The following is a 26,599-nucleotide window of genomic DNA, read 5'->3' as shown; positions in this document are numbered from 1 at the left end:
TGTATTTTTAGTAGAGATGGGGTTTCACCATATTGGCCAGGCTGGTCTCGAACTCCTGACCTTGTGATCTGCCCACCTCGGCCTCCCAAAGTGCTGGCATGAGCCACCGTGCCCGGCCGGTTCTTGGTTTTGAAGCGGTAAATCAGGATGGTGGGTCACCGCCCTGACTTGAGGCACGCAGCCTGTTGTTATGGCTTATGACCACCACCCATTCATTTGTTCTTTCACTCATTCTCCTGTTGGGATATTTATTGAGCCCCTGTTGGGATGTAGTAGAATACGTTTGTCTCTTGGAATCCTCAGGGAATTGGTTCCAGGACCTCCTTTGGATACCAAAATCTACAGTTGCTCAAGTCCCTGATATAAAATGGCATAGTATTTGCATATAACCTACACACATCCTCCTGTATACTTTATATCTCTACATTACTTATAACACCTAACACGACGTAAAAGCTATGCAAATAGTTGTTAGACTGTGTTATTAGGGAATAATGACAAGGGAAAAGTCTATACTAGAGATGCAGCTTTTTTTTCAAATCCTTTCCACTGGTGGTTGGTTGCATCCATGGATATGGAACTCACAGGTATGGACGGCTGACTGTACTTCTTCCTTGCTTGAGGTTTTTGTAATGGTTATCAAGTTTATTTTTGAGGCAGAGTCTCACTGCGATGCCCAGGCTGGAGTGGCCGTGGCGCAATCTTGGCTCACTGCAACCTCTGCTTCCCGGGTTCAAGTGATTCTCCTGCCTTAGCCTCCTGAGTAGCTGGGATTACAGGCGCGCACCACCATGCCTGGCTAATTTTTTTGTATTTTGAGTAGAGACAGGGTTTCACCGTGTTGGCCAGGCTGGTCTTGAACTCCTGACCTCAAGTGATCCACCTGCCTCAGCCTCCCAAAGTGCTGGGATTACAGATGTGATCCACCGTGCCAGGCTGGTTATCAAGTTTTAAGGAGGATACCTGAGCTGCTAGTTTTATAAGAAAATGAGAAGAAACTTTTTGTGTTTTCCCTTGCTCAATGCCTATAGGCAAGTTTTCTTAAAAACAAGATATTGCTTACCATTCCCTTCATGTTCTGTTTATGCTCCATTTGGAGGGCATTTCAGCTCAAGGGAGAGAGGTATGGGAGGCCCTTTGAGGGCATATCTCAGGGTCACTGCTTTCTCAGTCATTCCTTTGGAACACAGAATCCCTTCTGCTCACTGGCCTCTTAAAGAGGCAGTTGGGTTGGATGTTCTTTGGCCTAATGTCTGGAGTCAGCTTGCATGTAGCGCAGGGTGGCTGTGTCTTAGCCCTTACTTAACCATGAGTAGTAAGATGAGGGCCTACTGGAGAGCGAGAGCAGGACTGTGTTTGGGCAGGGAGTGAGGGGCCCTGGGGTGGCCAGGAAGGCAGATGGCAGTGCCCTGTCATCTTCAGCCCAGAAAAGGCCATTTGTAAGGAGGACCATCAATGTCAGAATTGGCTAGGAACTGGGGATAGTCATGCTGTGGAGGGTGGGGACAGGGAGGTATTTGAAGAATGTGAGTAGAAGGGCCCTCTTTGCAGAAACGAGGCTAGGGCATTAGTGTTTGGAATTCTGCAGCTCTGGGGAGTGGCTGTGAGCAGAGAGGGGCCCTGGTTCGGGCACTGGGTGTTTGTGGTAGTTGTGGGTGGGATGGGTATGGCAGCTTGGAGAAAGCCCCAGACCCCTACCCTGAACCTCTAACTTGTGCCTCTTGTCCCTGTCTTCACCAGACAGAGCCACCATGGGGACGACAGCCCCAGGGCCCATTCACCTGCTGGAGCTATGTGACCAGAAGCTCATGGAGTTTCTCTGCAACATGGATAATAAGGACTTGGTGTGGCTTGAGGAGATCCAGGAAGAGGCCAAGCGCATGTTCACCAGGTGAAGGCAGGGGCACAGTGAGGGGATGGGAACACCAGCACCTCTCTGGGCTGCTTTGGTCTTGGGGACACAACAGCTCCTCGTCCCCACCTGCCTGGCAAAACCAACAACCTGTCAGGGCTCCCTGCTGTATACTCCATGAGCAGTGTGCTAGGGCCCGACCTAGTGTCATGGGAAGGGGCAGCAGGAAAGATCGAGTCCCTTGCCTGTTCGCCATCATTGCTGGCTGGGCCTCTCAGGGTGTGGGGCAATGGACGTGCGCCTGGGGGCTTGCTTCCCTGCCGTGTCTCCAGGAGGAAGCCCTGAGTGCCCACATGACCTTGGAGAGCTTGCTTGGTGCTGGTCACCCCAGCTTGACCTGTCGCGGCCAGGAAATGGGCAGGGGCCAGGCTGGGTAGGAGAGGGGACCAGCAGTTCCCAGGCAGCCTCGAGTGACACCCTCCTGTGCCAAACAGAGAATTCAGCAAAGAGCCAGAACTGATGCCCAAAACACCTTCTCAGAAGAACCGACGGAAGAAGAGACGGATTTCTTATGTTCAGGATGAAAACAGAGACCCCGTCAGGAAAAGGTAGGAAGGGTTGGGGGAGGGTGAGCTGGGCAGTGGGCTCTGCGGAGGCTTGGTGCCATCTGGGAGAGTTCGATTCTGAAGATGTTGATTTGGAAGTAGCAGCCTGTAGGAAGGGTGGTGGGTACCACCGCGGGTACTGCATGGGCCATGTTGAGAGGGGTTGGGATGCCACGGGGAACTATAGCTTGATCCAAGACCCTGGAGTCCAGATCTGTGGCGGTGGTGGTGTGTTGGGGGTGGGGGTATTTGATCTGGGCCCTGGAGGATGGCAAATATTTCCATAAGTGGGATGAAAAAGAGAAGCCGTCCTTCTGTTAGGTGAGTGTGACCAGGGGTGTGCACCACGTGGCTTGTCCCAGCCCTCATATTGTCATGCTTGTTTATTCCCCCTCAAGAATGACTGAGGCTGCAGAGTGCTAGGGAAAGAGGCTGGGTCTTGGGGTTAGACCTGGGTGTGAACCGCAGCTCTGCCCCTTAGCAGAGCAGTATGGCTTTGAATTGAATTTCTGCCTCTCTGAGCCTCTGTTCCTCATCCCTAAAATGGGGATAGTGGTCCCTACCTCTCAGGGGCATGCTCTGGATTAAGAGAGAGCGTGTATAAGGCTTTCAGCGGGGGCTCGGTGCGGTATGACTTCAGTCAGCCAGCGGTTTGGATGAATATAATCTTCCTAGCCAGGTCTGTGAGGACTGTGGCATGATCCCCAATTTACAGTTAGGAAGACTGAGGCTCAGACAAGAATGGCCTGGGGTCTCCTGGCTAGAGGTGCCAGAATCTGGGCTGGAACCCAGATCTTTTGCCTTCACCTTCTCTCATCATACTCCATCCAAGCTGGTGGCTCTTGGGGAGAGACTGGGTGCCACCCTGTCCTGCTGCCCGTCTCAGCCTCTGCCCTGCTGCCCCTGCCAGGTTATCCCGCAGAAAGTCTCGGAGCAGCCAGCTGAGCTCCCGACGCCTCCGCAGCAAGGACAGTGTAGAGAAGCTGGCCACGATGGTGGGGGAGAACGGCTCCGTCCTGCGGCCTGTGACCCGTGCGGCGGCTGCGGCTGCTGCAGCCACTATGGCATTGGCTGCACCTTCTTCGCCCACCCCTGAGTCTCCCACGATGTTGACCGAGAAGCCCAAGGATAACCGCACCCAGTGCCAGCTGGTGCCTGTGGTGGAGATTGGCATCAGTGAGCGCCACAATGCTGAGCAGCATGTCACCCAGCTCGTGTCCGTCCAGCCTCTGCCCCGTACTCTGTCCCCGACTCCGGCTTCAGCCACAACTCCAGCCTCCCGGGGCATCCTGACATCGGATGAGGAATCAACACCTAAGAAGTCAAAGGCCAGGATGCAGGAGTCCGTCACAGTGAGCTCCCTGATGGCTACACCCCAGGACCCCAAGGGTCGAGGGGTCGGGACAGGACGGTCTGTGTCTAAGCTCAGGATTGCGCGGGTCTCCCCTGGCCCACGGGACTCGCCAGGCTCTCCAGACTCTCCGTGGCGGGAGCGGGTGCTGGCTCCCATCCTGCCGGATAACTTCTCCATGCCCACGGGCTCTCCTGCGGACTCTCAGTCGGTGCGGCACAACCCAATCGCCCCGTCCTCCCTGAGTCCCCAAGTCTTAGCCCAGAAGTACTCTCTGGTGGCCAAACAGGAAAGTGTTGTCCGCAGGGCGAGCAGAAGGCTTGCCAAGAAGACTGCCAAAGAGCCCGCTGCCTCTGGCCGCATCATCTGTGAGTTTGGGGGCTTGGCAGTGGCGGGTGGTCCTTGGTGCCAGACTCAGATGGAGGGTTTCTGAGGGATCATCTAGCAAGGAGCTGTCCAGAGAGCTTTCTGCAGTGAGGCAGATGTTCCACATCGGTGCTGTCCTGGGTGGTGGCCGCTAGCTGGCCCCCTCTGGCGACTGTGTCCTCAAAATGTGGCTAGTCTGATTGAGGAACTGAGTTTTAAATTGTATTGCATTTTACTTCTTTTAGATTTAAATGGTTACATGTAGCTAGTGGCTTCCACATTGGATGGTGCAGATCTGACCCAACCTACTTGCTTTACAAGTGAGGAAATTGAGCTTCAGGGAGGTTGGCCACCAAGTGGCCGTGGTTACTGGCCATGTTGAGGCTGGAGCCTGGGCTTCTTACCCAGGGCCAGCTCGTTCCTCCCAACCCCGTGCTGCAGAGGCTGCTTAAATTCACCGGGTTTGTGCGCCGCCCATTAGCGACACTACGTTTGATCTGGAGGAGGGAATTATGGCAGCAGGTTCCTTCTGGCAGATCAGATGACTGGGCATCTGATGGGAGCCAGGAGGGGGAACCAAGCTGACTCTGGAACTGGCCAGCGTGGGTCTGAGTGCCAATTCAGCCATTTACCCACCTCGCAGCCTGGGGCCTCCACTCCTCGCCTGTCAACTGGGGTTAATCACATCACTTCAAAGGGTCGTTGTGAGGTTTTCTTTGGTCACCCCACACGGGGAGTTAGAAGGGTGCCTGGCATATGGGAAGGACTGGGTCACGTTAGCTGCTCTCTCAGATCTCAGCTTAGGGGGCCGTTGCCCACTGGAGCAGGTGTCTGGAGGGGCGGCTGGCTGCATGAGGAGGAGCTGAAGTCTGAGCTAGGAGGATTCTGAAGGATGGCTGCGCTTTTGCTAAGTGGAAAAAAAAATGCAGGGATATGTATTCTTGGCAGAGGGACCAGCTTGTACAAAGACCCTGATGCCTAAAGCAACAAGTGATGGGGCTCTGGGGCTCATGTCTCACACAAGAGCTTGAACTTGACCCCACTGAAGCAAAAGAAGTGGCCTGATGATGGTGAATGGAGGGAAACAGGGAGATCAGATAGGAGGCTGTTGTAAGGATGCAGCCAGAGGATGGGCGAAGCAGCGGATTGGTGGTGAGGATAGGCCAGGATTTATGTTTTTTCTCTTTTTTTTTGATGCAGAGTCTCACTCTGTTGCCCAGACTAGAGTGCAATGGCACAGTCTCGGCTCACTGCAACCTCTGCATTTCGGGTTCAAGCAATTCTTCTGCCTCAGCCTCCCGAGTAGCAGGGATTACAAGCGCCTGCCACCACACCAGGCTCATTTTTGTTTTTTTGTTTTTTTGTTTTTTGCTTGTGCAGGTGATTTATTGTGACTATTTGCCTTCGCATTCTAACACACCTAGAGGTCACTTGTTTTTTTGTTTTTTAGTAGAGATGGGGTTTCACCATGTTGGCCAGGCTGGTTTCGAACTCCTGACCTCAAGCCTTACTCAGCCTACCAAAGTGCTGGGATTACAGGTGTGAGCCACTGCGCCCAGCCCAGGTTTTATCTTAACGCATATTAAATAGTAGCTGGCATCTGCCAGGCACTTTAAGATTTATAAAAGGAAAGATTATTTCATTTGGTCCTTACAGCAGCACTGTTAGCTTGTGAGGAATTTTTCAGTTTATGGAGGAGGAAACTGAGGCTTAAGGAGGCCATGGAATCTGTAAATTGGGAAGCTGGGGCTTGAACACTGCATGTTTCATGCTGTCCAGAAAGTCAAGTGCTTGCAGAAGAGGCTTTGTGCAAGGCCCCAGGGCAGGGCCTGTCAGGCAGGGGAGGGCACCTCACCTTGGCAGCTTTCTCTCTGCCTGAGTCACACTGCCTGGGGATGGGCCTGCTCCAGGGCTTGGGGTGACACAGTCTGGGGCGTGTACAGATGTGCAGTGTGGCACACTGTCTATTTCTGGATTCTCAGAAGGATCTAAATGGTTCTGATCTGTTTTGGAGATTTTCTCAGGCCTGGATCAGATCTTGGGAAGGGGCCCAAGGGGGCAGGTGAGCCTGGACCTGTAGAGGGAGGGCCAGGCAGGGTTGCAGAGAATCTCTGAGACCTTTGGAGCAGACATCGGGATCTGCAGCTCTCACGCCCTTCCCTCACTTTTCCCTCTCTATCTACCCGTTCCCTGCCCATGAATGGGCTTCTGATTTGACTGCTGCGTGTGACCTAGGTCTGTCTGACTCCCAGCCCAGCATCATCTCTCTTCTTGAGGTGGGTAGAGGAGAGAGAGGAGGATACAGGATCTAGGATCTGGAGTCACACAGACCCTGGGTGACCTTTGGCACACCCCTTCTCTCAGCCTCAGTTTTTCTGTGTAAAATGGTGATAACACTTGCTTTGAATGTGAGTAGATAACTCATCTTAGTGCTTGGGTGTAGTGGATACTCAGTACATCTTATTTGAGAAAACTCACCAATGGCTGACGCTCAGTTTGGGTGTGACAAGGCCGACCCCTAGCGAGGAGCTGCAAGGGTGTCAGGGAGTGGGGCGGTGACAGGGAGGAGGCTTCGCGGGGATCTCCCAGATCCCAGGTTCTGGGAGAGGCTCTCGGGCAGCTCCAAGGTGGGGTCTTGGTTTGGGTTTTCCCAATGAGCAGCACTTGACACAAGCATTTGAGTTCAATTCATTAATTTTTGGGAAATTAATGAGTTTAATTTCTTAAAAATTAAATTCGGGATGGGAAGGAAACACCTGCACCAGAGGAATGGGAAAATGAGGAAAAAAAGCCAGCAGGCAGGATGGGCCGAGGGGGCCTCTGGAAGCCAGAGTGTGGCCCCGGGGCGTGGAACTGCTGTGTGCCGGCAGGAATCCCCTGCCTCCTGGCCTGGTGCGCACCCGCCTGCGGGGCCTGTGGGGCCTGTGGGGCAGCAGTTCTGAAGTGGATAGGAAGGGACAGGCGCACTGCCACAGGGCTCTACCTTGGGGTGTTCGAGCCACCTCTGCATTGGAGAACAGCCCTTCCGTCCCTCTGCCAGTGCTTGGGCCACTTCCCTACCACCAGACCAGCTCTGAGGCCTGAATGGCGTGCAGATGGCACTTCGCATTCCAGAGAACCCTTGTGCTGGTGGGGGAGCCATGTAGTCACGTGGGCAACTTCATCAGGGAGCACATGAGCTGGGATGACACTGCATGGGGAGATGAGGGGGACGTATCTTCTGGGTATAGACCCCTTAAATGGGGGTCATCACCACCCGTGACCGTCAGCCCGGCCCTGCAGCTGCTCCCACCACCTCCCCAAACCTGGCTACTATACCCAGGAAGGGTCCCGGCTTCCCTTCTCTGTGGCCTATTGTCTTCCCTGTTTTCCTGAGACCCTGTGCGCCCCAACCTCCCACTGGCCGCCTCCCAGCCTGAACTCTGGCCAAGCCCCCATGGCTCAGGATACGCCAGCTCAGCTACCTTCTCTCTGTTCCCCAAAAAAAGCCTCTTTTTTTCCTGTCTCGCGGCCTTGGCCCTCCTTCTCCCCAGATCAGTGGCACTGGGAACAGGCATGCTCCCAGCTAGGAAGAAGCCGGGGACATAAAGCTAGCAGCTGTGGTGAGGATGCCAGGGTGAGTGCTGAGCGTGAGGGCCCCGGGCTTCCTGTTTTTAATGATTAAGCCTCAGCCTCAAAAAGCTTTTGACAGCCTGGACAACATGGCCAGACCCTGTCTCTGCCAAAATGGGAAAAATTAGCCAGGTATGGTGGCATGTGCCTGTAGTCTCAGCTACTCAGGAAACTGAGGTGAGAGGATTGCTTGAACCCAGGAGGTCGAGGCTGCAATGAGCTGAGATTGCGCCACTGCACTCCAGCCCAGGTGACAGAGTGAGACTCTGTTAAAAAAACAAAAAAAGCTTCAATTATGAGGTTTTATCTATTGATAGTTACTGTATTAGAAAATAAAACAGGATTTTAAAAGTATTTAAATTTTAGTTAATATTTTTATATGAACATTTAGTACTTTCAAGATTTTAAAATATTGTTTAATATTTTGACATTACAAAATGTAAGGACCAAGCCTATCACCTGTTTACATTAAGACTTTTTATGAAAAAATAACTTTTCCAAAACAAAAATGTACTGAGGAGACTGGCATTATTCTACATTTTGCAAATCTCTTTATTGTGTGACTTTAAAGAAGCCTCATTGTGTGTTTGATCTGTTGTTGCATTGCGCTGTTTGGGTTAAAGTAACTGAAGAACTGGCTGGGCGCGGTGGCTCACACCTGTAATCCCAGCACATTGGGAGGCTGAGGCGGACGGATCATGAGGTCAAGAGATCGAGACTATCTTGGCCAACATGGTGAAACCGCATCTCTACTAAAAATACAAAAAATTATCTGGGCGTGGTGGTATGCGCCTGTAGTCCCAGCTACTTGGGAGGCTGAGGCAGGAGGATTGCTTGAAACCGGGAGGTAGAGGTTGCAGTGAGCTGAATTCACACCACTTCACTCCCGCCTGGGTGACGGAGTGAGACTCTGTCTCAAAAAAAGAAGTAGCTGAAGAACATCTGGCCTCACACAGACGTGTAGTTGGGAAAGGGAGGAATATCTTGATAGCTTTTTCACATAATTGTGCATATTCTTTGTTATCAGGACCAGCGCAAGAAGTGGTAGTTCTTCAAGGTTTGTTGTGGCGTAGAGTCTGAAACCATGTTGCTGGTTCCATAGGGGTCTGCCTTGCACCTTGTGTGTTTTTTTTTAAGATGAAATCTCACCGTGTCACCCAGGCTGGAGTGTAGTTGCATGATCTTGGTTCACTGCAACGTCCGCCTCCTGGTTCAAGAAATTCTCTTGCCTCAACCTCCCTAGTAGCTGGAATTACAGGCGCCCACCGACGCCTGGCGAATTTTTGTTTTTTTAGTAGAGACGGGGTTTCACCATGATGCCGGGCTGGTCTCAAACTCCTGATCTCAAATCATTCGTCTGCCTCAGCTTCCCAGAGGGCTGGGGTTACAGGAGTGAGCCACCACGCCCAGCCACACTTCGAATGGATCTTTTAGATGTGTGTGATTTCATAACCGCATACATCAATCATTTGGAAAATATTGTTTCACCAGGTTATGCACGTCTTCCAAGTGTTGACACCCTTCATTATATAATATTCTAAAAAAGCACATTTGTTTTCTGACTTCATCAGAAAAGTCCTTAGGTGTTAGGATGCTGTGGCCCTGCTGGTGGTGGATACGTGCTTTTCAAAATTCTACTCTTGGATTCTTTTTGTTTCAATTTTTAAATTATTGTTAGCACATGGTGTTTTATTTTTGTGATGGATTCACTTCATTGACTTGTGAGAAAATGTCTTCCAGATAGCCAAGATTGAATAACCATTGTGTGTCAGTCATTCTTTTAAATAATAATAGTGTTCCAGGTGAAAAAGTGGCTAGTGCAGCTGGCAGCTTAGAGATGAGCGCTTTTCGCGGAGAGTTGCATTTGCAGCAACAGGCAATCGGCACACTTCCCACCTCAGCACACAGAAGAGTAGAAATGGCATGTACTTGAGTTTAGATTTAGTAAAATTAGGACTTTTGCAGGCGCAGTGACTCACGCCTGTAATCCCAGCACTTTGGGAGGCTGAGGCAGGTGGTTCACTTGAGGATGAGTTCGAGACCAGCCTGGCCAACATAGCGAAACCCTGTCTCTACTAAAAGTATAAAAAATTAGCTGGGTGTGGTGGTACGTGCCTATGATTCCAGCTAATTGGGAGGCTGAGGCACAAGAATCACTTGAACCCAGGAGGTGGAGGTTGCAGTGAGCTGAGATTGCGTCACTGCATTCAGCCTGAGTGACAGAGTGAGAGTCTGTCTCAAAAAAAAAAAAAAAAGTACTTTTTACACCTTCATCAAGGACATTCGTCAGTGAAACTGGACATCTCTCCTTCCTGTGAGTGTGTGGTCCAAGGATAGTGTTTGATGCTCTGGCCTCAGTCGGGGCTGAGGCTTCAACAGTTTGTTCCACATTGCTCTTGTGCCCTCAGGGCAAGTGTCAGCACAGTGAAAGGGGGAAAGTAACATTTTAGTATCATGATTTTAGTATCATGATTAGTTATGACCTCGTGGATCCCCCAAGGGTCTCAGGGACATCCAGGGATCAGAGAATGCAAGCTGAGAACCACTGGCCTGGACATCCTCCTCCTTTGTCTGTAAAATCCTCCAGACCAGCTCAGGTCCCCCTGTCATAGGCTTTTAAAATTCTCTGCTCTGGACCAGGCGCAGTGGCTCACGCTTGTAATCCCAGCACTTTGGGAGGCCTAGGCGGGTGGATTACTTGAGGTCAGGAGTTCGAAACCAGCCTGGCCAACATGGTGAAAGCCCGTCTCTACTAAAAACACAAAAATTAGCCAGAAATCGCTTGAACCCAGGAGGTGGTGGTTGCAGTGAGCTGAGGTTGTTCCACTGCACACCAGTCTGGGCGGCAGAGCGAGACTCCATCTCAAAAAAAAGAAAAAAAATTTGCTGTGTTCCATCATTGCCCATGCCGGTGATGGTTGTTATCTAGACCAGACAGTGGTTCTGTTTCATTCACCGCTGGGGCCCTGGGGCCTGGCCCAGGTCCCAGTACACTGTAGGCACTTGATGAATATTTGTTGACAGAATAAGCTGCTTTGTCTTGGGCCCCATGCTGGGAGTTTGGGGCCTGGAGCTGCAACAGACATTGTCCCTCTTCTCAAGATATTCCCAGCCCAGTGAGGGTGCCCAGCCGTGCCCAGATCACGGGCTGGGAAGCCCATCTGGGAAGCAGCAGGGGACGTGAAGCCAGGAACTCCGATAAAGACGCTAGGATGAGTGCTGAGGGGAGGGTCCTGGGCATGGCAAGGCTAATGATAGGAGCAGTGGCCAGGCCCTTGCTGGAACCTGGTCCCCTGGACCCCTTTGAGTGGGACCTATGTGGTTTCTGATGACATCTTTTGTGCCTTTCTTTTCCCCCTCAGGTCACAGTTACCTGGAGAGGCTTCTGAATGTTGAGGTGCCCGAAAAAGTTGGGTGAGTTCAGTTCCAGGGCTTTGCAGGTGGGCAGGGCACACCAGGACAGGGAGCCAAGGTGAGCACCAGAGCTGGAGCTCACAAGGTGAGCTCCTGGGCTGAGCCTTCCCCACTGATCCCTGACTGCCCAGGGGCTGCCCGTTTCCCCTGTCTGACCAGGCAGTGAGTGACGTGAGTGTTGGCCGCCTGGTCTCCTTGCAGCGCCCGTCCGTGTTGCTGGTTGCCTGGCCACACTGACCCTGGGGCGTGAGCTCCAGAGGTTGGGGGTGAGGCGGAGCTGCCAGCTGCCATTCAGACTGGCTGGGGTAGGATAGTGGCGCTCCAGGATTACACCCAGTGCTGCTTCTGGCTGGGACACAGACTCCTTTTCCTGGAGGCCGTGTCCTGCCATCACTAAAACCAGCCCCCTCCCTCCTTCCTGCAGAGTAGAGGGTTTGTTCTTGGGATGGGGAAACAGGGTGACTGGGCAGACCTGCTGGCCTTGCCCGCCCCATGATGAATGGAGAACAGACCACAAAAGAGATGCAGCTCACCTGGGTCCAAGAGGTGGAGGTGGAACTGAGGACAGAGCTCTGTGTCAGCTCTGTGGTGGGGTGCTTGGGAGATGAAGCCACATTCTGAAGCTGACATCCCTCGTCTGCCCACGGAGCCATGGCTTGGAGCTGCCATCCTCCCATCCCTCAGGGGGCTGTGGGTTGGTGGCCCTGGTCAGGGCACTTTGTGTTGACATTTTGAGTCCCCCATCCCTGGAGTGGGAGAGGGACTCCCTATGGGGGAGGGCTTGGACTAGCTGGGCAGTCCCCACAGAATCCCCCTTCTGTTTTCATTTTTTTTTTTTCTTTTTTTTTTTTTATTTTGTTCTTTTGCCCCCCTTCTGTTTTCAGTCGTGAGCAGAAGGAGTCCCCCGAGGAGGCTGAGCCTGTAGCGGCAGCTGAGCCAGAGGTAAGGCGGCTGCCTGGGGAAGGGAGGACTCACCTCTGGGGCTCCTGCTCTGCCCTGCAGCCATCCTGGGCCTTGGGTTCCAGGTTGAGACCCCTAAAGCCTTGGTTCTTTCCACAGGTCCCTGAGAACAACGGAAATAACTCGTGGCCCCGCAGTGACACCGAGATTGCCAATAGCACACCCAGCCCGAAGCCTGCAGCCAGCAGCCCGGAAACACCCTCTGCAGGGCAGCAAGGTGAGGCTTCCTGACCTGCCGCTTGTAGTGCCCAGAGCCACAGCGGGCCTTGGTGGCCTCAGCCTGACCTTCTGTCTGGGGATAAGGAAGCCCTATTTTCTGGGCCAGTAGGCTAAAGAGAAATTAAACCTGGGGGTGCAGAGATCCCTTTTGAGTCTGCAGGCTTCACCTCCCACTGTTGGGCTGGAGCTGTCACTGAGTGCTGCGTGGGGGGCTGTGGCTGGTTGGGACAGGAAGCAGGGGAAGGGGCTGCATTGGGGTACGGATACGAAGAGGCCAGGTAAGACCTTGACCTCGACTCCAGGGGCCAGTGGGAAGAGCTGTGGGCTGGGAATTGAACACCCACCTGGCCTCCTGCTTTGCCTCTGCTGCCAGCTCCTTTCTGACCTTTGTAGGTCCATCCCTGTCCAAAGAGGGCTGGAGAACAGCGGGTTTGGGAGTGTCCCGGGGTCCTGCTCACATCTCCCTGAGAAGGGTGCTTCTCTCTGGTGGGAAGTGCACTATAGCTATGAGATCTTGAACATGGCCTCCTCCTCTTTACTACGTGGTCAGAGACAATGGTCATGCCAGCCTCACAGCCCTCAGGGCTGCTGCGAGGAACTTTTGGAGTCACGTGCACTTTCTCCTGGCAGTGAAACAAAACATACTGACCCTACACCCCGCATGTTGACCCTGCAGCCGGAGCCACCCCCTCCTCCTGTCATGGCCACACCAACCGCATGGCCCAGGAGGGGTGGAATTTAGAAGCTGCGCAAGGGGCTTAGAGCTCCTGCTTCTACAAGCTGTCCACACACTGTTCTTAGTGTCAGAGGTGGGTGGGGCACGTCGGGGGCTGCCGCCTCGACAGGACCGTCCCGCCCTGCCTTGCCTACCATAGAGCCAGGCACTGGCGGGGAGGGGTTCATGAGCTCCGCGTAGCCAGGCCCTGGCATCTGTAGATTCCTCAAGGCTAGTCAGGGTTAAGGCTGATACGTCTGCGTTTGGCCACCCCGGAGCTGCCAGGAAGGGAGCCTTGCCCACTGCCAAGGCTGCTGCCCAGAGACCCCTTCCCCCTAGGCTCCCATTCCTACCTTGCCGCGGCCATCATTTCTGCAGCCTTGCTGAAATTGCTGTTTTCACAGAGGCCAAGACAGACCAAGCAGATGGACCCAGAGAGCCACCGCAGAGTGCCAGGTTTGCATTAGGGAAGGGATGTGTGGGTCACTCTGAGGGCCCTGGAGGACATGGCCTTGTGTCCTTGCTCAGAGAGGGTGGATGTGTGCTCAGGGGCTTCAGAGCCTCTCTGCTGGGGTGTGGTCTGGTGTTGAGACTTAACCAAGGAGGCGGCTCCATGCTGTGGATGAGCGCCAGCCTGGGAATAGGGCGAACCGATTGTTGACCCCGTCTTAGGGTGGTCTCCTGGCCATGTGACCTTGGACTGTTCACCTCCCTTCCTCTGAGTGGGCGGCAGAGGGTTGGTTAGGCTCTGCAGCCTCTTTCAGCCTAGAGGCCGGTGGCCTGGGCCTGGTATTGTTCACTGGGGTGACTTTTGATGGGCTGTGGCGGGCTGCCCGTGATGCCGCCACCCGCGCCTTGGCAGGAGGAAGCGCAGCTACAAGCAGGCGGTGAGTGAGCTGGACGAGGAGCAGCACCTGGAGGATGAGGAGCTGCAGCCCCCCAGGAGCAAGACCTCTTCCTCACCCTGCCCGACCAGCAAGGTGAGCCAGGCGCCTGCCCTGCCCTAGAGCCCTGACCCCCTTCGGTACCCAACCCGCCTGCCCACTCCTGACCCTGGTCCTCGTCTGCAGGTGGTGCGGCCCCTCCGGACCTTTCTGCACACGGTGCAGAGGAACCAGATGCTCATGACCCCGACCTCAGCCCCCCGCAGTGTCATGAAGTCCTTTATTAAGCGCAACACTCCCCTGCGCGTGGACCCCAAGGTAAGGGGCCTGTGCCCATCGGGCTTTGTGGGAGCCAGGCAGTGTGGCTGAAGGTCCAGTCTGTCCCCTAAGATACTGGGAGTAGTGTGAGCCCGGGCGGAGGCAGGTGTGGCCTGGCACTGTTAGGGGCCAGCTGAAGCCTCTGTGGCCACCAGCTGCCTTGACCTCTGGGGGCACTGTCCTGCACTTGACCTTGTGGGCTCCGGACTGCAGCCTGGAGGCTCAGCCGGCTCAGTGTGAGCCCTGGAGATCTGTGTGGTTAAGGTGAGGGGTACTTGTGGACACCTCCACCGTTGGGGTGAGGGTTGGGTGACAGGAGAGGCGGTGGGGGTGCTGCTGGCAGGAGGGCAGGCCCCACACACACTTGCTGGCACAGCTGGGCATGTGGCCTGCCTGGCAGGACGTCCCTCGGCCTGGCATTAACTCTTGCCTTTTCCCTTGTCTCCTCTCCACAGTGCAGCTTCGTCGTAAGTAAAGCCTTTTCTTGTCGGTAACCTCGCCCCACCTAGCACTTACCCGCTGTAGCCCCTTCCCTGCGTAGCTGACAGCACCTGTAGATGCACTAACATCGTAAGTGGGAGGGGAGCCTTAGGAAGAGCGTGGGACGGTGAGGGGTGCGCTGGCTGGAGGCGCCCAGCAGTTCTGGGCCCCAGCGTCCTTCTCTGCCCTCCCTGCCCTTGACTCTGCTCCTAGGAGGAAGCGAAGGGGTGCGGCTTTTCACCAGGGCTACAGCTTGACGTGTTCCCCACAGCCAGCTCCCTCCCTCCTCCCCAGCACCAGGCCTCCTCAGGGTCTGTAGGTCTTTGAAGAGAACAGACAGGTTGTCTGTGGTCCCCAGAGCCACTGACATTTATTGGTTCACAGACCTGAGCAGTAGCCTTGAGGCAGTGGGATAACGGGGAGGGCAAGTGTGGGTCTGAGCTGAGGTGGAAGACCGGGTCTTGCTGTGCTGGGTGACAGCAGAACAGTGAGTGGTAGCATCTAGAAACAAGTCACAGAAGCTGTTCTCTTCTCAGACACCTCAGAACTGAGCTGAGCCAGGCTGGCTTCTGAGCAAGGACCTTCGGATGGGGACATGCTTAACCCTCAGCCCCAGCTCCCCACGCCGTTTGCCAAGGCCGCAGCCGCCTCATTCCTTTAGTTCCTGCAAGCCTTCTGAAGAGTCCTCTGCAGTTACACAGGGACACCTGTGACAGCCAGGAGGGCTTCTGCCTCCAGCGGAGGGCCTCGGCAGGTGGGAGGGGCTTCCCAGCAGCTGGCCAGGTGGGCCCTGAACTGGCTTCTCCCCATGGAGGCCTGTTCCCCTCTTGTTGGAGAGGGTGACTGACAGTATACCTTCCAGTGGCCTTACCACCTGTGCCCCACCCAGACTGATTAGAGCCCTGCAGGTTTCACGGGGTGATAGAGAAGACCAGGAAGTGGCTCTTTCCTGCTTTGGGGATGCACAGGCCATCTGGTGGGTGGGGACGGTCCATAGTTAGGAGACCAGGGGCCTACGGAGTCCTTTTGGAATGCATCCTGAACATTATGCTACGAGCCTCTCGGTCTTTTTTAAATCTATGGACAATGTTGATATTTTCTCAGCATTGCAATTTAGCAGCAATTGACCTGGTTAGGTTTAGGCTGCAGGTTCCTATCTGCCTTCTGGGGACTGTGGTTCCAGTATTAGTCCCGATTTTGAAGATGGCAGTGCTGTTTGGACTTTGCCCGGGTGTGTGCCAGTCAGCAGTCAGCCTGGGACCTGGAAAGTGGTCTGTTAGTTTAGTTCTCAGCCTTTGGTGTGATAATTAGGGTCAGATCCTAGCATCTGCCGCTTGAAGCTGAGCCTATTTGTTTGTCAATTACCTGCAGTATCATTTTCCTGATCTCCTCTGGGGCTCTCTTTTCTGTGGTCCAGCTGGGAAGCTGGTGCTTTAGTTACCTTGTTCTGCTTTGTGTGCTTCTACGACTGTGTCCAGGGCCACCTGCCAGGGGGACAGAGAAAGAAAAACACACAGGATTTGGCCCACACTTTTGGGATCACAGCTCCTCCTTTGAGTTTTGACTCAGCTTTCTCTGTCCAGGGTCACCTGGCAGGGGGACAGACAGAAGAGCAACACGCAGGGTTTGGCTCACACTTTTGGGTTCACAACTCCTCCCTCGAATTTTGACTTGGCAGCTTTGTTTAACTGCTGCTGCCCCTCGTTGCTGCAGGACTGCTTGTGAGCTGGGGCACAAGGCAAAGAAGAAAAGAGAAAAAACAAAAATGGGGTTTCTGCCTTCTCTGAGCATTAGATACTCCCTTTCTGCTGCTTGAGTCGACTAGAATTCTTTCTGTCCATGCCCCAATGACTCCTTTGGAGTTCCAGGCTGTATTGAGTTAGGCTGGAGGAAAACAATGGGGAACCCACTGCTGGTTGGCTGGTGCTTCCAAGTCTGGTCTTCTTCCCCATCTGCCTGCTCCTCTTTAGTTTTAGAGGCCTCAAGTAGCCGCTCCTTGCATTCTGTCCAGGTTTTGTAGCTGTGTTCAGTGGGAGAGAGAGGTGGAGTGTGTCTACTCCATCTTACCCGTTTCTGGGACCCCTTCTCTCCGCCTTTGGGAGGATGGTATTACCTTGGAGCCAGATTTCTAGGTGAGAGTGCTCCTCCAGTTAGGCTCAGAAGCCAAGGAGAAATCAATAGTAACCAGTACAGGAAGAGCGGGTCACTACTGGACACTGTGTCCAAAGGTGGGAATCTGCTGGGAGCCAGGGTGGGGTGATGGGCGTGGGCTTCACTCTGGGTCCCAGCCTCCACCCAGCCCCAGACTGTTCAAGGGGAAAGCACCAGCCTTGTCCCTTGGCCAGGGAGGGCTTAGAGCCCCTGCCCATCCCTGCTGGCTGCCCATTGCTGTGGCTGTGCCCCTGGGGCTTTCTGTGTCTGCCCAGGAGGGGGTGCCAGCATCAATCAGCTTTTCAGCCAACGAGTACTTTTTTAAAGTTGCCTTAAAAATGAACGTAGCCAGCTGGGCATGGTGGCTTACGCCTGTAATCCCAGCACTTTGGGAGGTCAAGGCGGGCGGATCCCTTGAGGTCAGGAGTTCAGGACCAGCCTGGCCAACATAGTGAAACCCTGCCTCTACTAAAAATATAAAAATTAGCTAGGTGTGGTGGCACATGCCTGTAGCTCCAGCTGCTTGGGAGGCTGAGGCGCGAGAATCGCTTGAACCTGGGAGGTGGAGGTTGCAGTGAGCCGAGATCGTGCCATTGCACTCCAGCCTGGGTGACAGAGCAGACTCTGTCTCCAAAAAAAAGCATAGCCGTGCCACAGGAAGTTTGGAAAATAAAATAAAATTAATACCATCCCTAATCCGTCTCACTAGACTATAGTAACCTCTGTTAGCATTTGACAATATTTCCTTTTATTTTTTTCAACTATTATGAAATAGTTGATATACACAAAAAAATATGTATCCATAGTGTGGATGTTATAAAGCGTGATAGTCGTAAGTTAACCCTTGCGTCTGCACCACCCCCTTACTGCAACATTCACCGTGACTGGGAGAGCTGCCTTTCTGCTCCTCACCCTTCCGAGCTCATCCTTCATTTTCGTTTTCAATGCACAGTTTATATAGTTGTCATCAGCACATAAATCCTATTTGGAGCTTGACTTTTGTGCTGCCCAAAACTTGGCAGGGCTCAGTTGAGGGCACTGTGGCTCAGGCCCTTGTGACGCAGCTGAGTGCTCCCAGGAGGAAAGACGGGAGCTGCAGGTCTTGGCCTCGGTGCTGTTGGGGCCACGTTGGGGATACCTCTGCCTAAGAAGCACTCTGACGCTGCCACCCACGTGGCCGCAGGCTGCTGGGGACTGTGGGCAGCTTTTGGGGCTGGGTGGGGGGTTGTCCTTGCTCATGTCCCATCTCCCTTGCTCCCTGCCACCCCAGGAGAAGGAGCGGCAGCGCCTGGAGAACCTGCGGCGGAAGGAGGAGGCCGAGCAGCTGCGCAGGCAGAAGGTGGAGGAGGACAAGCGGCGGCGGCTGGAGGAGGTGAAGCTGTAAGTGGCCTGGCTCCCTGGACCGTGGCCTGCCCCAGCCTTGGCGGGGGGCTCCCCCTGACTGTCCTGCGCCCCGCAGGAAGCGTGAGGAACGCCTCCGCAAGGTGCTGCAGGCCCGCGAGCGGGTGGAGCAGATGAAGGAGGAGAAGAAGAAGCAGATTGAGCAGAAGTTTGCTCAGATCGACGAGAAGACTGAGAAGGTGGGAGCCTGGGCTCTGGGGGACCCAGGCAATTCAGACTTAGCCCACGGGTTAGGACTGGACCCCTCAGGAAATTGCTGAGTTGTCACTGTACCCCTGTACCCAACTCCTGCCTGCCTCCCAGGCCCTGGAGTCCGCTCTGAGCTCAGCCGAGAGCTTCCCTGGCAGCCCTTTGTGAGTCGGGTCTGACGCTCAAGCAGAACCGGCTTCTGGGGTCCTCTCCCGGGGCAGTGGGAACAAGTCTGGTGTGCAGGGGTGGGTGGGGCCTGTCATGCAGAGTTCTGGGCCCCACTCTGCAGGATTGAATGTGGGTGCTCCAGTGGGCACATGTGGGTGGGCTCTGCAGGCCAAGGAGGAGCGGCTGGCGGAGGAGAAGGCCAAGAAAAAGGCCGCGGCCAAGAAGATGGAGGAGGTGGAGGCGCGCAGGAAGCAGGAGGAGGAGGCGCGTAGGCTCAGGTGGCTGCAGCAGGTACGAGCGCAGGTGGGCCTCAGGGAGGAGGTGGGCGGGGTGGCCACCGTCTCAGCACCATGGGCCCCTATTGGGCACACCAATAGGGTTGACCCAGACCATCTTGTTGCTTCATGTCAAGAAAGTGGTTTCCCAGACGCCTCCAGGGCGGGGATGGTGACCAGAACCTGCCTCTCATCTTCTGTAGCAGCAGTAGTTTGAGGGTTAAGTGCTCATACTTGGAGCCAGACTGCCTATCTCAACTCTGCCATTTATTAGCTGTGCGACCTCACGCAGGCTGCTTGACCTCTCTGCTTCCATGCCTTCAAGTAACAGGGTTAAATGTGTTAATGTCTAAAATGCTCATTAGGGTCTGACGCCTGCTGAGCGTTCTATACAATTGCTGTTATGGTCCATTCCCCGACTGTTCTGCCTATAAGAGTAAGGGCCCAGCTCGTCCCAGTCAGTCTTAGGACTCTAGAGAAGGCAAATCCATCCTTAGGGCTTATGTGACTAGTCAGCAAGGTCAGGTATTTACTGTGTGCTAGGCACTGTTCTAAGTGTGTCGTGCGTATAAACCCAGCAACGCCATGAAGTGTGGGAATAACTGCGGTCTCCGTTTTATAGACGAGGAGACAGGCCAGAGGGTTTGAATGCTTGCCCGTTGTTTCACAGCTACCGCGTTTGGCTCTGAGCTTTCTTTCTGCTAAATCTACAGCAGCAGCGGCTGTCACGAGATGCCTTTTCAGGCTGCTGCTGGTGGTTCTGGCAGAGCCTTGCTCGGAATGTCACACGGCACCATTCCTGTGTTGTTCTGATATGAGGGGCACCTGGGCTTTGGGGGAGTAGGGCTGCTGCTGTCCTGCCTCTGGCCCTGGCCCAGCCACAGCAGCCGACCTTGCTCTCCGTTTCAGGAGGAGGAAGAGCGGCGGCACCAAGAGCTGCTGCAGAAGAAGAAGGAGGAGGAGCAGGAGCGGCTGCGGAAGGCGGCCGAGGCTAAGCGGCTGGCGGAGCAGCGGGAGCAGGAGCGGCGCGAGCAGGAGCGGCAGCTGGCAGAGCAGGAGCGTCGGCGGGAGCAGGAGCGGCTCCAGGCCGAGAGGTGAGGGACCTGCTGGCCCGCTGCCTGCCCTGCGTGTGTGTGAAGAGAGACGGTGTGGCCCTTGCCTGGACACAGCCCCACCTGCATGCGAGGGTTTGCAGGTGCTTTCCTTGGCACCAAACCCAGAGGCCTACAGCTAGTGGTCCACCTGAATACACTCCCCATTGGCTGTGGGAGATCCAAGGAGTGATGGGTGGGCTTGCTTAGGGCTTGGCTTGGTTCTGCGTCCTGCGTGTGCTGACCTCTTTGGTGTCTTTTTGTAACTGGCAGGTGTGTGGTGCTCAGAGGATGAGCTGATATTTCTCAGCAGGGCCACCATGGGCATTTTGGGCAGGAGAGATCTTTGTGTTACATTGCAGGGTGTTTGGCATCCTTGGCCCCTGTCCCCACTAAATGTATCTCCCCTGGTGAGGACGATAACTCAGGTATTTTCAGACTATTCCCCTGCCTTGGGAACCGTGGACCAGGAGCCCTGAGATCTTCCAGCTGTGCAGATGCAGTGGTCTCTGTACAACAGACATGTTTAGTTTTACAGGCGTTTGTCCAGGGCCTGTCCTGAGCCTGGTTGTTCTGGGAGTCGTGGGGATGCCAAGGAGGAAAAGCCACACTCACAATTGGTCAGGAGATACGTGGGATCCCGTGTCTGTGCGCGCGGTAGAGCACAAGGCTCACGTGTGAGACACGCAGGCCCCGTAGCTGTTCCCTCTCCTTCTCTACCTCCTGGGAAACACTGGGCAGCACTTTTTTTCCGTGTCCATCTTTGTGGGTGGCTTCAGGTTTATCAGAGAAGTGAGAAGTCACAGCCAGAGCACTACACTGCGTCAGGGCTGCTCGATGGGGACAAAGCTGTCCGTGGTCCTCTGGTCAGAGTCTGGGAAGGCGTAGGGTACAGCCAACGTGGTTTGAGAATTGCAGGGTGCTGGGCAGGGCAGGGGGCTTTGCGGGTGGCGGTGTGATAGTCACAGTGTCGGCAGCTTTGGTGGGTTACCCCAGCCGCATGCTTTACACCTGTTTCCTTGTTTAGTCCTCAACTGAAGCCCATGGTGGCGTGGGAGCCATCAGCCCCACTTCACACAGGGAGAAACAGGTCCAGAGAGGTTAAATGACGTGTTCAAAGGCATGAGCCAGTGTGTTGTGGAGGTGACTCCAGAACTCATCCACAGCCCCTTGTTCATGCTTGTTCATGCTTGGAGCCGGTGTCTGCCCTGAGGGTTAGGATAATTAGGGGTATTGTGGATCATCCCATTTGATTCTTGTGTTGACCCTGGAGGAGATGTGTTCTGGTCTCCACTGTGTAAAAGTGTTATCAGGCTCAGAGACCTAAGTTACAAGGAAAAGTGGGGGCCAAATGTTGGGCTTCAGCTTGTGTTCCCTGCACCCTCAGGTGTGCACACTTCTAGCCTCCGGGGCAAAAGCGCAGCTCTTGGCTCTAAGCTGGTTGCCCATTCGGCAATCCCACCGTCTAAGGTGTGTCCTGCTGGCTGGGCTGGTTTCCCCAGCAGGGATGGGAGCAGGGCTTGGGCTGGGGCTCCACTTCCTGTCCTAACAGGCTCTTGCTGGGTCCTCAGGGAGCTGCAGGAGCGGGAGAAGGCCCTGCGGCTGCAGAAGGAGCGGCTGCAGAGGGAACTGGAGGAGAAGAAGAAGAAGGTGAGGGGAGCTGGGTTGCGGGCTCCCCTGGGGTCTGCCCTGAGCTGTGGGCTGGTCTAGACTCCCGCGGCAGGGGCTGCCTAGGGAGGGGAAGGAAAGGGAGGGGAGGGAAGGGCACCTGCACAGCTCCCTAACACCCCATTGCCACCTGGGTTCCAGGAAGAGCAGCAGCGTCTGGCTGAGCGGCAGCTGCAGGAGGAGCAAGAGAAGAAAGCCAAGGAGGCAGCAGGGGCCAGCAAGGCCCTGAACGTGACTGTGGACGTGCAGGTGCAGCCTGGGCCCCAGTGGAGAGGCCCTCAGGCGGAGGGGCCCAGTCTGATTATTCTCTTCCCAGTAGCTGGAGGCACAGGCTATGTTAGGCCCCTAAGGAAAAGGACAGATACACTTGGCCCAATTGTTTTTACTATTTTTTGTATTCTTTGTTATTCTAAAAGTAGAATTTGTTGAGGTGGGGGATAAAAAGGAACTAAACCTTATAAAAGAGTATAAAGTTTCAAGAAAAGGGACCCTCAGGAAAACTCTACTAAGCCCATTGTATATCCTTCTAGAGTTTTGCCTATGTAACCCTTTTAACACACACAGATATTCTCTGTCTCTCTTTGTCACCCATATACACACATATTTAAAATGGACACATACCATTTGGTGGATTGATTTCCAGTCCCCTCACCCCCACGGTTTTTTTTTCACTCGGCATGTTGTAGACATCTGTCTGTTTCAGCACAGGTACATTTCTTAGTTTTGAGGGCCGTGTACCTTCGTGGTGCTGGAATTCAGCCGGCTCCTCTTGATGAGCATTTGATCTATTTTCACTTCAGTGCTGTTACCAAACAAAACATAATGTTTTCACTGCAGCACAGTTAAGATGCAGAAAACTTGGAAGTTAGTATGGTATCTGTCAACGATGGATGGTTAAGTTGCAAATCCTGGAGTCTCCTGAGCGGTTCCCAGGAGGATTCTAGACACACTGGCCTGGAAGAAAGTTTGCAATACACCTTAGCATGAAAAAAGGGGACACAGAGTAGTGTGTGTTCTGTGACTTTTTAAAATTAAAAAGTAGGCCTGATGCAGTCATTCTCGCCTGTAATCCCAGCATATTGGAAGGCCAAAGTGGGCGGATTACTTGAGGTCACGAGTTCGAGACCAGCCTGGTCAACATAGTGAAACCCAGTCCCTTACTAAACATACAAAAAATTAGCCGGGTGTGGTGCTACATACCTGTAATCCAGCTACTTGGGAAAGCTGAGGCATGAGAATCTCTTGAACCTGGGAGGTGGAGGTTGCAGTGAGCCGAGATCACACCACTGCACTCCAGTCTGGGCGACAGTGAGATTCAGTCTCAAAAAAAGAAAAAAAAAAGTGATCCTGCACCTTTTGTTTCTCCTGTGAAATGGGAGGAGGTGAGCAGTGCCCCAGCGCTCCTCGGTGGTGAGAGACTGGAATGCTGCGGAGGGAGCTGATGGCCATGTTTGTTTTTCCAGTCTCCAGCTTGTACCTCATATCAGATGACTCCGCAAGGGCACAGGGCCCCTCCCAAGATCAACCCAGATAACTACGGGATGGATCTGAATAGCGACGACTCCACCGATGATGAGGCCCATCCCCGGAAGCCCATCCCCAACTGGGCCCGAGGTACGCAAAGCCCACAGCTCCCTGGGGGACTCAGGCCCTCCCTGGTCCTCACCCTGAGGGCCCTGGAAATAGTGAGTTGGCTGCTATGGTGTTGGGAGGCTGCTGTGTGCTTGAGTTGGCGGCTCGAGGCTCTGGCCTGGGGCATGCATGTGCCCGGGGGAGAGTCGGGCACCCTATGGTCACTGTGCTTTCCTGAGGACCAGACCTATGAGGTTGGGTTCCTTTGTTCTCAAAAAAATATATGAAATTGCGCTGGCCTCGGGCACAGCATATGCTGCTGGGTGTCCCGACTTGGACTGGGCCCCTCCTTCGAGTCACATCCAGCAAGGCTGAAGAGACTTGGACCCAAGTAAGCCACCTGGGGCAGGGACAGAGCTAGAATGGGAAAGGGTTTAGGCAGAACACCAAGCTGGAGCCTGGGGCTTCTGGCCAGCTGGGGGAGGCAGGAAAGGCCCTGAGGAGTGCACGAGGCACTTGAGTAGGATCTGACCTGGAGTTTACAGGCCCCAACATTGAACAAGAACCTGGGTGAGCGTGACTGCAGTGCCTCAGGCCTGAGTGCAAGGCCAGCTTGAGTGAGCAGGGTAGGTGCTAGCAGTGGGTGCTGCCAGAGTGGATAGGGCCAGTGGGTACCATGGGTGCCTTGCAGTGTTTACTGAACTGGAAGTCAGGGAAGGGTGCAGACGCCCCAGATGGAAGGGCCTGGAATCCCATAGCTGGTAGGCACTCTGCACAAAAACTTGTTTTTGTGAGTTTCACCTCATCTGAACCCTACAGTGACTGGCATGTGCTTTAAGCCTCTTAACTGCTAGTGTCAAGTTGTTTGGGAGATGGCAGTGAGCAGGAGCCAGATCACTTGCAAAGCCACCTAATCGGAGGTGACTTCGAACAGCTTCCTTAAATAATTTCCTCATCTGTGAAAGGCGGGTGATGACAAGACCCAGTTCAGGAGTTGTACTGAGAGTGACATGAGTGAGCTCACGGCTGGCCCTTAGAGCCGCAGCTGGTGCTGAGCAAGTGCTGGTGCATGTCCGGCCTCCTGATCCCCTGGGCCTTCCTCAGCCCCGTTGTCAGGACTGTGCGCTCCCACATCCGCTGCCCAGAGGCCCCTCAGTACTGCACCAGGGCCTGTGGGGTCTGTGAGAAGCAGCTGGCCAGGGTGGTCGAGGATGGCATCCTATGCCTAAGCTCTTGAGCTTGGCTTGTCTTCAAACATAGGCTCTGCCATTGTTAGCTGTATGCCTTTAGGCAAATCTGCTGAATGGGAGAATACAGAACCTGCCTCCCAGGTGGTGGTCGGGACAGGTTCAAGGAGTGCCTGTCTCATGCAAGCTCTCGAGGGCTTTGTACAGGTTAAGCTGCCAGAGGACGGTAGGAAGGATGTGACACAAGGGCGTTCTCTGGGTTTGATGGTGGTACAGGCAGGGCAGGGCTGAAGAGGGCGACAGAGCTCTCTGTAGGGAGGTTGGAGAGGGTGACAGGGCTCTTTGGGGGGCAGGGGATGGGGAGGTTCATGGAGAGCCCCAAGGCAGTGTCTGGTCTGTCGTCTCCGGTAGGCACCCCGCTCAGCCAGGCCATCATTCACCAGTACTACCACCCGCCGAACCTTCCGGAGCTCTTTGGAGCCATTCTCCCGCTGGACTTGGAGGATATCTTCAGGAAGAGCAAGCCTCGCTATCACAAGCGCACCAGCTCTGCTGTCTGGAACTCCCCGCCTCTGCCAGGCGCCAGGGTCCCCGGCAGCCTGGCCTACAGCCTGAAGAAGCACTGAGGCTGGCCTGCGTCTTTCTTAGCAGCCTCACCTCCTGTCTGTGTCTATCTATCTGTCTGTCGGTCTCTGTCTTGGTCTGTTGACCTCCTTCTTGGCATGCCATCGTGGAGGGCTCGGCCAGGTGTATATAAAGGTCCTCTGTGCTGGGTGTTTCTGCTGCAGGTGGCAGGTGGCCCCAGGCCTGTTTGGAGGATGGGCGGGGTGGGTGGGTGGGGAAGAACCGGGCCCAGCCCCACATGACCTGCAGACAGTGCTCTGTAAATAGTTGTTTTAATTTAGCTGAATGTTAGCGTTTTAGTCTTTGGCATTTTAGTGTTTGGGAGGTAGATTAATAAAGTATATTCCTTCAAGCCTGCTGTTGATACCGTGAAGACTGGGCGCCTCGGCCCTGGCCCTGTAGCTGTGTGTCTTGGGCCACCGGTGGCCTGCAGGACCAAGGTACTGTTCCATCACGTGCGGTGTGCCTCAGAATCACCGGGTGCAGATGCCCTCCCTCAGAGATGCTGCTGCAGTGGGTGGTTCCACTGCCTGGATAACCCCTGAGGAACACTTCAGTTACTGTCACGATAGGGCAGGTGGAGCTCCTTCCTGTTTTTTGGGGTGCTCCCTGTTTGTAACGGGAAACTTGCTCATTGGGAAAGACCTGTGTCTTGACACAGCCCTGCCACTTAGTCCCCTACCCTCTCTGTTCCCCAGGCTCCACCCTTGCTGCACAGGTACAAATGGACTTGAGAACATCTGTGTGCTAGTGAAGCATGAGGTCTGAGTAGAAAAGGGATATCCCTTGAGACCACCTTGGGACCAGTGCTTGCAAGCAGCGAGATATTTCCCCAGCAAAACCAGGCAGCTGCTAATTAAATGCTTAGCGCCGATGAAAGCTGGCTGTGGTCCTGCCTGTGAGCTGTCTGCTGCTGCCTTCTGAATGCATACATCTGCTACTCTAGCCTGGGGTTGCCAAACTATGGCCTGTGGGCCAAATCCAGCTGCAGTCAGTTCTTTAAAGTTTTATCGAAACACAAGCAATGGAAATGCCCATGTCTTTACCGGTTGTCTCCAGTGGCTCTGCTCTGAGGGCAGTGTTAAGTTGTGCAGCAGAGGCCCATCCATGCAAAGCTGAAAATGTTTACTATTTGAACTTTTACAGAAGTTCTGCTTAAGGACAAAATAAAGCCTAAATCCAAGAATACTTTTAAAAATGAGGAAATAGTGAACACAATAGATGGAAGTCTGGAAGTTTCTACCCATGCCAAGAAAAGCGTTTTATGGTTTGTTTAAATATGCTGTGCAGTTCAAATTTTTTCCCGATATTCTCTGACTAGACACTTGTACTGAGTAAACTGGCGAGTGTGTCTGTCTAAAACCACAATATCAAAATATCACTTAAAGCATCTTTATATAGTGTGTTTAAGGAAAAGTTATTATTCAGCAGAAAGGTAATTGCAATTGGTCTGCATATTTATCAACACTTGGTATTGTCTGTTTCTTATTTTAGCCA

At 54.1% G+C, this 26,599-nt stretch overlaps 1 protein-coding gene across 1 annotated transcript in view; it reads left to right on the top strand.

Annotated features, from left to right (window-relative positions):
- INCENP (inner centromere protein antigens 135/155kDa) overlaps positions 1–25,454 on the top strand; it is a 32,690-nt gene extending 7,236 nt beyond the window's left edge. The window contains exons 2-19 of the mRNA XM_011942705.1: positions 1,741–1,891; positions 2,347–2,460; positions 3,368–4,176; positions 11,149–11,200; positions 12,085–12,142; positions 12,260–12,377; positions 13,499–13,550; positions 13,957–14,074; positions 14,165–14,296; positions 14,752–14,763; positions 18,198–18,307; positions 18,387–18,507; positions 18,854–18,976; positions 19,870–20,054; positions 21,623–21,701; positions 21,861–21,968; positions 23,183–23,333; positions 24,890–25,454. Coding sequence (XP_011798095.1) covers positions 1,752–1,891; positions 2,347–2,460; positions 3,368–4,176; positions 11,149–11,200; positions 12,085–12,142; positions 12,260–12,377; positions 13,499–13,550; positions 13,957–14,074; positions 14,165–14,296; positions 14,752–14,763; positions 18,198–18,307; positions 18,387–18,507; positions 18,854–18,976; positions 19,870–20,054; positions 21,623–21,701; positions 21,861–21,968; positions 23,183–23,333; positions 24,890–25,104 — 2,697 coding nt within the window. The 5' untranslated portion in view covers positions 1,741–1,751 and the 3' untranslated portion in view covers positions 25,105–25,454. The remainder of the gene's footprint in view (positions 1–1,740; positions 1,892–2,346; positions 2,461–3,367; positions 4,177–11,148; positions 11,201–12,084; positions 12,143–12,259; positions 12,378–13,498; positions 13,551–13,956; positions 14,075–14,164; positions 14,297–14,751; positions 14,764–18,197; positions 18,308–18,386; positions 18,508–18,853; positions 18,977–19,869; positions 20,055–21,622; positions 21,702–21,860; positions 21,969–23,182; positions 23,334–24,889) is intronic.
- Positions 25,455–26,599: the final 1,145 nt, after the last annotated feature.

Source organism: Colobus angolensis, unplaced genomic scaffold (assembly GCF_000951035.1).
Source record: "Colobus angolensis palliatus isolate OR3802 unplaced genomic scaffold, Cang.pa_1.0 Scaffold21, whole genome shotgun sequence".
NCBI classification, from domain to species: Eukaryota; Metazoa; Chordata; class Mammalia; order Primates; family Cercopithecidae; genus Colobus; species Colobus angolensis.
Note: the sequence above shows the minus strand (reverse complement) of the source record. Positions and strands in the feature narration are given on the sequence as shown.